At 45.2% G+C, this 9,836-nt stretch overlaps 1 protein-coding gene across 1 annotated transcript in view; it reads left to right on the plus strand.

Annotated features, from left to right (window-relative positions):
• Positions 1 to 404: 404 nt before the first annotated feature.
• The window catches only part of Cpt2 (carnitine palmitoyltransferase 2), a 19,258-nt gene continuing 9,826 nt past the window's right edge, over positions 405 to 9,836 (plus strand). Inside the window, exons 1-2 of the mRNA XM_027402405.2 lie at positions 405 to 707; positions 8,993 to 9,073. Of these exons, the coding sequence (XP_027258206.1) occupies positions 553 to 707; positions 8,993 to 9,073 (236 nt within the window). The 5' untranslated portion in view covers positions 405 to 552. The remainder of the gene's footprint in view (positions 708 to 8,992; positions 9,074 to 9,836) is intronic.

The following is a 9,836-nucleotide window of genomic DNA, read 5'->3' on the forward strand; positions in this document are numbered from 1 at the left end:
GCCTACTAAAGTATATTGGTGAAATAAGTATGGCTATTGTTCGGTAAATCTAGAAACGTGGGGGAGTATGTTGATCGTGCTCTTTCCTTAGGCGACATAAAGGTTTGGAATGTTCTGGGTCTCTGGAAACCAAGCCTTGACCAGTTTAGGTTTGCCAAATGCCAGGTTTCAGCTTTGTTTTTTGTCTTGTTTTGTTTTGTTTCCTCTCTGGCTCTGATTTCTATCCAGTCCTGTGAAAGGAAAGCAGGACACCTTCAGAGTCGTATGCCACTCCGCTGTCCAGGCGTTAGAAGCCCCGCTTACAGTCTAGAGACCGCTTCCGGGTTGGGTGGGCGGCTCCCGCCAGTGGGCGTGGCCGGGATGTGGGCGGGTCCTGGGAGAGGGCCGAGTGTGGGCGGGGACACCTCCCGTCTGTGCCCGGAAGTGCCCGTGGGGACAGAGATGAACCGGCCGTTAAGTCCCTGACACCGTGTCCCCGGCCTTGAGGGCAGTGGCCTGCTTAGGAACTACCTCAGCCGCCGCGTTCCCGAGCCGCCGTTACCGCCCGGGACGATGATGCCCCGCCTGCTGCTGCGCGCCTGGCCCCGCCGCCGGGCGCATGTTTTGGGAGCCCCAAGTCGGCCCTTGAGTACCAGCTCGGGACCCGACAACGAGTACCTGCAACACAGCATCGTGCCCACCATGCACTACCAGGATAGCCTGCCAAGGTGAGCCGAGCCTCCTGGCCCCCGCCGCAGGCCTGACTCCTGGCACTTTGGACTTGCACCGAACCCTTTCCTCACTACCCCGGAGTCAGGTGCCCGGATTTGGAAAGACTGAGCATGAAGACTCAGAAACCTTAAGGTCCCCTCCGCAACCTCCGGTCTACAAGTTTCATCTTGAATCCTACTAACTTCCTGTCCATTGATCTCTCAGACAGCTATCCTCAGCCTCTCACAATTAACTACCTTCCTACTCGGGTAGCCATTTCCTAACACCGATCACCCTCGGGTCAATTTCCACCTTCTTTGCCTGTTCCTGAGAGATCTCAGCCCACTCCTCTTCCTACAGTACCCTGCTCTGTTAGCGCCCCATCAGTTGTGGCAAGCACACCTTTATCATTCTAAGATCAGCCCCTGGCCAAGAAACTTTTTTTTTTACCTAGAAGCTTTTCATACCCATCGAACCTTCCTCAGCATCCCTTCAGATGGCTCCCAATACTCACCAGACTACCTGACCTACCAAAACAGCCCTAATAAGTGTCCCTCTCCCCCATAGCCAGGACTTCCTTAAATCTGGCATCTAGTTTTCTCTTTGATATCTCAGCTTTGATCTAGGTTGACAGAGCTATTCCATTAATAGAAATTACCTTCACTCTAAGCCAAACCTAAACTGTCTTCTCTGCGCTTACTGTTTATTTCCCAAACTGAGCTCTAAACCTGTCTCAAAATCCCTTTTCACTGTTCTTCTGGCCCAGCCACCAGGGATCCTCCTGACCAGGAGCTGGAGGTCAGGAGTATTAATCCCTCCTGTGGGGTTTGTGTTTTCCCCCACATCCAGCAGTTATTTAAGCCAGTGTCACTGCCCACCCTGCTTTCTCAGCAAGAACACACAGTGTGCAAACTTGTAAGACAAACCACAGTAAGGGTTATCTGAATTCAGCAGAAGGTGGGAGATAGAAAGGGGGTGTTTGTGGGGAGAGGGTGTAACCTGGGCTCTTCTGACAGCCTGTGTGAGCTGCACCAGTATGTAGGGGAAAGGTAAGGACTTAGGAGGACCTGTTTTTATTTGCTGAGTCAGATGGTTCTGACTTTGAGGCAGGCCTGAGCCTCACCCAGGTTTAAAACCAAATGGACCTTTGGCAGTTGAGAATTGGGAAACTGTAAGAATCCTCAGGATAATTTAGTCCCATCCACAGCACAAACATCTGTAAGATCCTGGAAGTAGAAACAAGAGGTCAGGTGTAGTGGTGAGTGCCTTTAATCTTTGCACTTAGAAGGTGGAGACAGGCGGAGTTCAAGGCCAGCCTGATTTACATAGTGAGTTCCAGGATATCCAGAAGTATAGTGAGAACCTGTCTTGAAAAAAGAAAAACAAACCACTGGACAAAACAAAAAGCACATTACTACTGTACCCCCTCAAGGAGCAGCCAAATTTCCTGGTGCCTCATCTAGAAGTGGGGGTTAAATGAGATACTTTTTGTCAGCAATTCTGGGCTAGTAAAATATATTCTGACATTCATACTGATGTCACACTTGGCAGGGAGCCCTGACCTTGATGTCTGGTAGAACTTGGTTTCAGATTCAGTATCTGCCACTAGAGTTTAGTTTTGCACATTTAAAGAGCCACAGTCACCTGTGAGGTGAATTGCAGCACACAGTTCTTTGGACTATTAGGAGGTACTTGATATCAGCGATGGGAAAATCATTGTCACTCTCTATTCTGTTCCTCTTATCACTGCTTCCTTATCACTGGCCTCGGACTCTTTCTAGTAGGAGTTCTTGGATTTGCTTTTTTTTTTTTTAAGTGTTGTGGGTTTTGTTGTTCTGTATATACTAAGATGTATATAACTGGGTCTAGAGAAACGGCTCGATGCTTAAGAGTGATTGCTACTCTTTTGGAGGACCTGAGTTGGGCTCCCAGCACCGCATCTAACAGCTCCCAACTGCTTATAACTCCAACACCAGAAGGAGTATTTAAACATACCCATATAAAGCCCTTGTGCAAAGTTTGACTAGGTGTTAGCACAGTTTCACCACTGAGGCCTTGAGGAATGTTGGGCTGGAATGTTTAGTGGGAGAGGCCTTGTGGGGAGTCATATTAAATCTATAGTTGATCCATAATAAATGCCAGTTATCTGTTGCTTTTCTTTTAATTGCCCCCAGTGATAGCAGGTGTTCAAAACATAATGAGCAGATTGTAGAATCCACCTGTGGGAGGCCAGAGAAGCAGAGTTTACCTGGCCACTAGGGTGACAGGTAGAAACTAATTTGTGAGCCCCCAAAGCACGTCTTTTAGGCCAGTTTTCTTGACATCCAGAATAACTTTATTCCTAAGTGACTCTTGTGAACTCTATCCCAGATATAACTAGGTCCTGTAGACAGAGAAGGCATGTCAGCTGTGTTCTTACAGTACGAATGCCACAGTCCCTGCTGTTGGGAGGCAGACCAGGTGTGAGAACAGGTGACACGGTGGCTTACCCAGGAGGTAAATCTGCTTAGCATTTTCCCTTCACCTTTATTAGGGTAAACGACTATTAGATGGGGGTAGAGTGGGAAACACATGTGGTTGAGATGAAATTGCTGCAAGTGTGTCTCCGGACTCTGGCTCTATCTTTTTTGAGCCTGGCCACTCACCCATAGGAGCCAAAGGAATTGCTATATGTATATTGGCGGCTACATCTGGTGTTTTGAGCAATGCGGAGGAAACCAGGGTGGTAGGTAGAGACCAAAGTGCCCTCCATTGTGATCTTGTTACTAGAAGAATGGCTGGTGACGCTGTATAAAAAGATTGTTGTAAGGTCTTTGTACTTGTTGCAGAAAGTCCAGTTAAACTGGCTCAAGTACTCACACAGGCTTCCAGAATCCACATGATGCTGTTTTGCCTTCCTGCTGACCTCTTCATTTGTGCGACTTCATTCTCAAGCAAGTTTTCTCCTCAGGGTTGCAGAGAGGGAGCCAGCACATGAGACATAGCTTACACCAAAATCTCTTGGTAACCAAAGCTAATGAAGATTGCCCATTACTAGAAATTCCAAGACAATCTGTCTTATTGTTTTTCACTGGGTCTCCTAAATTCTGACCAGGAGGCCATAAGCCCACATTCAGGGTAGTTTTTCCTCACCTTACTTAACCCAACTAAGAAAATTCCTCACAGGCATGCTTATACAGTTTCTCATTGAAATCACTCCCTTGCGATTCTAGAATGTATCAAGCTGACAATTAAAAACAGTCATTACATAAGATAGTAGTCGGGGCTGGCTGGCTGGTCAGCTAGCTGCAAGCATCCCTGTCTACAGATACATCTAGTGCTAGGATTACACCGATGCTGCCACACCTAGCTTTTTTTTTTTTTTTTTTTAAGTGGGTTCTGGGGGCTCAAACTCGGGTCCTCATTTGTGTTAATCAAGTACTTTTTTGATTGAACCATCTTGCCAGCCCAGAATTCACTGTTTTCAAGTATATCGTTTTTTAGCGTATTAATAGCACTGTGTAACCATTGGAATTCATTTCATCATCCTTCCTCCCGAAAACCCTGCTGTTAATTAGACACATCCCATCCTGCCTGGCACCCACTGTAACCCTTGATCTTCGTTCTGGAGGGTGACTTAATGTTTGAACTCAGGATTGTCAAATGTCAACATTTGTACATTTTCCAGCATGCCATATTATCTCTAAGGAGAATAAGCACAGTTGGCAAGATCATCGTAAGGACTCAGGCATTATGCTGGCCTGCCCCGGTCACCTGGCAGAATGTACTCCGGCAGTACCCTGGCCAGCCCAGGGTTCCATGGCTAATGTAATCTGTACACAGGTGCAAAGGACCCTTTAAAAGACCCCCTCCCCCTGCTGTAGGGGTAGACAGGACTTTTCCTGTCCCCCTCTTCTCTTTCATCCTCTGTCTCTGTGTCTCTTTACCTCTTTTCTCTTTCCCCACTTCCCTTTCTAAACTTCTCACTTAAGCTCTGTCTGCCTGGCACATTTGTTCCACCTGCCATGGAATCTGCCAAGGTCCCCCACGTACTCTATTATAACAATCATGCTGCCTCCAATTTCACTCTTACTTCCTGCTTGGAGGAATCTGTAAAAGTTGAAATGGTCCAACTAGAGTAATAAACTGTTGGAATATATACAGTCCTAAGAAGACTCAGATGTTTAGGATGAGGGGAGACAGGGAAGAAACATAAATGATGTCAAAACCTATGGGATAAGGGAAGAGAGTTGCTAACTGTATCTTCTGTATGATAAGTATTTCAAGCATACATTAATGGTCTCACAGTCTGGTAAGGAGAAAACTAAGAACTGCCACTAAGCTAAAATGAAGCTGCTTATTTGTAGTGTGTGGTGTGTGTTGTGGCATCCTCACCACGACTAAATCTAATGGCACGGACGGCACAGTGGAGGTTCCATGATTAAGTCCGAGTATTGGGCGAAAGCCTGGAGATTTATTTAAAAGCAGAGATGTCCAGCCGATTATGCTATGTGTGTCTGTGGTCTTTGCAGGGATGGAGCAGCCTTATATACACTTATAGCACAATGGAAAAACCCCAGGTGTAAGAGCTCATGTTTTTGATGCCAGCTGTAATCCAGGACTAGAAAACAGGATGCATCTGTGGTTATCAACTCATGGAGACCCCATGGGGGCTGGGGCCCAACATTTCTCCCAACAGCTCCCCCTTCTTTATATATCAATAAATGAAAATCTGTACCAATACAAAGCAACGAGAGAAAATTCATACCAATACAAAGTATTTTGGGGAATTTGGGTGTCGTTCATTTCAAACTGCTTCCTGCTGAATGGGGATGCTGTCATGGGGATCATGACAAAACACAGAAACTTAGCTAAGTCCTTGTTTTTGTATTTGGACTCTCTGTGTATTTTCCTTTTTTATTCTATTTTTTTACTTTTCACTTTCTGTTTGAGACAGCATTTCTCTGTTTCCAATCCAACTCTCTTAGGAGTTGAGGCACCCATTTTCCAGTGCCTTTACCAATCCACCCTCATAAACCTTACTTGCTGGCACCAGCCTTCCGAGGGCAATTTCTCAGGGTCCCCTTTCTTTCCCGATCTCGGTGGAACCTCAGGGTGTGTGTGTGTGTGTGTGTGTGTGTGTGTGTGTGTGTGTGTGTGTGACACAAAAAAAGCATGCATGTGTTATATGGACATTCCCGTGCTGTGGTGGATATGTGGAGGTCAGAGGACAAATTGTTGTAGGTTCTCTTTCACCATGTGGGTCCCTGGGGATCAAACCCAGGTCATTAGGCTTGGCAATAAATACCTTTATGCACTAAGCTCTTGTTGACTGTCGCTAAATTTGATAGAGGAAAAACTGAGACAGTGGATTTTTCTTCCTAGGAGTGGGCCTTTATTGAGAAAGTAGTTTGTTATAATACTGTTTGAACTGGCATAGTGGCTCACCCCTGTAGCCTCAGCACTTGGATGGCCAAGGCAGGATTGCCATGAGTTCTAGGTCAACCTGGATTTTATAGCATGGCCTTGTCCCCAAAACAACAGTGAAGGAAGTTTGGTCTTCTGTGGCCCATGTGATACTACCTTCTGTCATGTGCTGTGGTAGCCAGATGGCCTTCAAGAATCTAGCATTCTGCCAGGTGACATGGCTCACACCTTTAATCTTAGCACTTGGGAGGCAGAGGCAGGTGGATCTCTGTGAGTTCTAGACCACCCAGGACTACATGGTGAGCCCTTGGTTCTAAATAATAAAAGTCTAGCCTTCTCAGACTCCTCCAGCCTCCAGAGTCTGAGAAGTTGCTTTGTAAATGATGTCGTCTTGTATTATAACAGCATAAAACAGACTAAGGCTGAGTAGAAGAGACAGTATCAGCTAATTCATCCAACATAAGCTTATCAAAAGCCTTCCCTGTGTTGGCCCATGTTAGTGATCAGAGAAGAAATTCTACAGGAAGAATTATGAGTGGAAAGGGTCTTCTTTATAAGACCACAACCATCTTCGTGGCTTCATACCTATCGACATCACACTGGCATCTGGAAACTGGTCCTGGTGGGAGTGTTTATATAACACAGAAACCAGCAGATGCTACAACTCTGGGTCATCCCAGGAGCTCTCCTACAGTGAGCCCAAACAAGTCTCTCCTCCTCTAAATTATTTTGCTTAGGGCTTTAGTCACAGCAACAAAATCTCCCACATTATGCAATTAGTAACTCAACCCACTGTCTCTGATTTAGGATTTTCCTTAAAACGAAGGACAAACTTTCCTTACACCCTTGGTGTTAAAGCCTAAGAAATATAAGTAATAAATTTTGTGATCATGAGGTAGCTGAGGTGGTATTTGGAACTCCCTGTGTAAACCAGTGCATGAAAGGGGGTCAGTGGGGCTAAAGTGTCCAGAAGGGTTACTTGGAGTATCTAAGTTCATAATGGCTATAAATAATTGTTATTTTTATTGTCAAGTTGTAGATAAACATGCATTCAAAAATAAATGGGTGCAGTGTATTATATCATAAAATGAGCTATGCTTTATGGATAATGGTTCAGATTTCCTGAGTGACTAATACAGTTCAGTATTTTAATATAAACATATAACTGTTGATAGAAGTTATATCTTGGTAGAAGTAAAGTAAGCTATTATTGTGTTAATAACTAGGGGGTGTATTTTTCAATAAAACCATTGAAATAGGAGAGAAGAGGCCATGTTGTCTGCTCTACATTTCACCATTGGACAAGTATCCTCACCATCATAGCCACAATTTGGGAATCTGCTGCTAGTGAATAAGGCAGCAGTGGGTGCCCTTGCTGTCGTTTGAGCACATGGGGTTCCCTCATGATTCCTGACTGGATGCTGGTGCTAGGCCTGGCAGAGTGGTCAGTTTCTATCTTTCAGTGTGTGCAGCCTCCATACTGAGCTGAGACAGGGTTTCTCTGTGTGGTCATGGCTGTCCTGGAACTTGCTCTGTAAACCAGGCTGGCCTTGAACTCAATGGGCCACCACAGCCATCTTTGTTTCACTCTTGTGTGATTCTCTTGTAAAATGCACAAGAATGTTTTAGAAATAAAGCTTTTTTTCTTTGCATCTTGGGTGGTAGGGAATGTATGTTCAGTCAAAGGGTAGGCTTTAGTGCTTGCGGTACAATGTTAGCAGTTACTATAGCTGTGGCCAGGAAACAGGAATGCTGGGATAGCCTCTATTTTCCCATTTTGAATCTGTTGTTATCATTACAATAGCAAGGTGGTGGGGGCACAAATCCTTAATCCCAGTATTCAGGAGGCAGAGGCAGGCGGATCTCTGTGAATTCCAGACCAGCCTGGTCTACAAAGCAAGTTCCAAGACAGGCTCCAAAGCTACAGAGCCTGTGTCAAAAAAAAAAAAAAAAAGTATAATTTTACTTAGAATAAACTTAATCATTGATTCAGTAGTTCTGATTTTTTAAAAAGACTTTTTATTTTATTTGTTATGTATACAGCGTACTGTCTGCATGTATCCCTGCAAGCCAGAAAAGGGTACCAGATCTCATTGGTACCATGTGGTTGCTGGGAATTGAACTCAGGACCTCTGGAAGAGCAGCCAGTGCTCTTAACCGCTGAACCATCTCTCTAGCCCAGTTCTGATTGCTATTACTCATTTATTTACTGTGGTGCTAGGGACCTCATGCATGCTAGGGAAGTGCTTTACCACTGACCTATGTCCCCGCCCCTCCATCAGTTCTGTCTTGTTAACTGACTTTTCCTTTTTTCTTTGTTTGTTTTTAAGGGGGATTAATTACACAGTAGTGTTTACTAGTTTGACTTGTAACGCTTCTTGGTTGACCTGTCCCACGGGTCCAGTTATTCAGGGTCCGAAGGGGGGCTGTCTGAAAGAGTCATGGGCGAGAGAAAGAAAGGAGACCAAGCGGCGCGAGAAAGGACTAGAGTCCATCTGTGCAATGTCAAGGTCTCGATTTATTGGGGCTTAGAGTGGGCTTAAATAGCCCTGCAACAATAGAATTGGGGGGAATAACAGAAGGAATATCTGGTATTTGCTGGGGCTGGAACATTCTTCTTGTCAGCCGGAACATCTTGTGGTCTTCCTTGGAACATCGAACGGAAAAGCCCCAGACCCTTTCTCGGAACAGAAGCAGTTAGCAGTTCCGCTCGGCCAAACCATGTCTAATTACAGGTTACAGGAGACTCACAGAGCTGGCTTTAAGCCGAAAACTTAAAGGTCATTAAAAGGCTTACAAAGGTGGGCTTTAAGCCGAATAGTTTTGGGCCCATGGCCCCTTACACTTGGTGTCTTCCCATACTGTCAGTCTCACACTGACCTTGCTTTCCCCCCAGGCTGCCTATCCCCAAACTTGAAGACACCATGAGGAGATACCTCAGTGCACAGAAGCCTCTCCTGGATGACAGCCAGTTCAGGTAAACACTGAGAATCCTGGGAACCATTGCTATCAGGTAGGGTTCAAGGGAGGCTATCAAGTAGTGGTTACAGACCACACTTCAAGGGTTATCTGTGGCCTGACAAGGCCTCCAGAACCTAGAATTTGGTTTATATATTTGCAGATTCAGGAATGAGTCTTCATTCACAAAAGATTAATCAAGCTGGGGTGAAAACCCCTCTAACTAGACTCAGCAAGAGGTAGTTTATAAGACTGTGTGTGTCATGTTTGTTTGTTCTTTACCTTGGAAAGCATGTCTGCAAGACCGGCTGGTACTAGTCATTTGCAAGAGGCCTGTGCCCTGGGGAGGAAGGTTCATAAAAGATTATATGGCATACCAGAGCCTGCTTGCTGAAGATGTTGACCAGATTAGACACTGCGCCCCAAACATGCCCTTTTAGAACCTTAGTAACTTTATATGGAAATCAGGTTGTTGAAGATGTAATTAGTTTAGATGAGGTTTTCTGGGATTGAGGAAGTACCTAATCCAACACAACTGATGTTTGTCTTATAAGAAGAGAGCCAGTAGTGGCCATAAAGGACTCAGGTAGAGATTGGAGTGTTGTGTTTGCAAGCCAAGAACATCAAGGATTGTTCCCTGCACCAGAAGCCAAGAGAAGGGTGTGGAACATATTCTACTCCATGGTCTTCAGAGAGAATACCATTTTGTTGACACCTTGGTTTTGTGCTTCTAGCCTCCAGAACTCCTAGAGAATAAAACCCTGTGGTTTTGTGTTTGTTTG

This window comes from Cricetulus griseus, chromosome 2 (genome assembly GCF_003668045.3).
Source record: "Cricetulus griseus strain 17A/GY chromosome 2, alternate assembly CriGri-PICRH-1.0, whole genome shotgun sequence".
Taxonomy (NCBI): domain Eukaryota; kingdom Metazoa; phylum Chordata; class Mammalia; order Rodentia; family Cricetidae; genus Cricetulus; species Cricetulus griseus.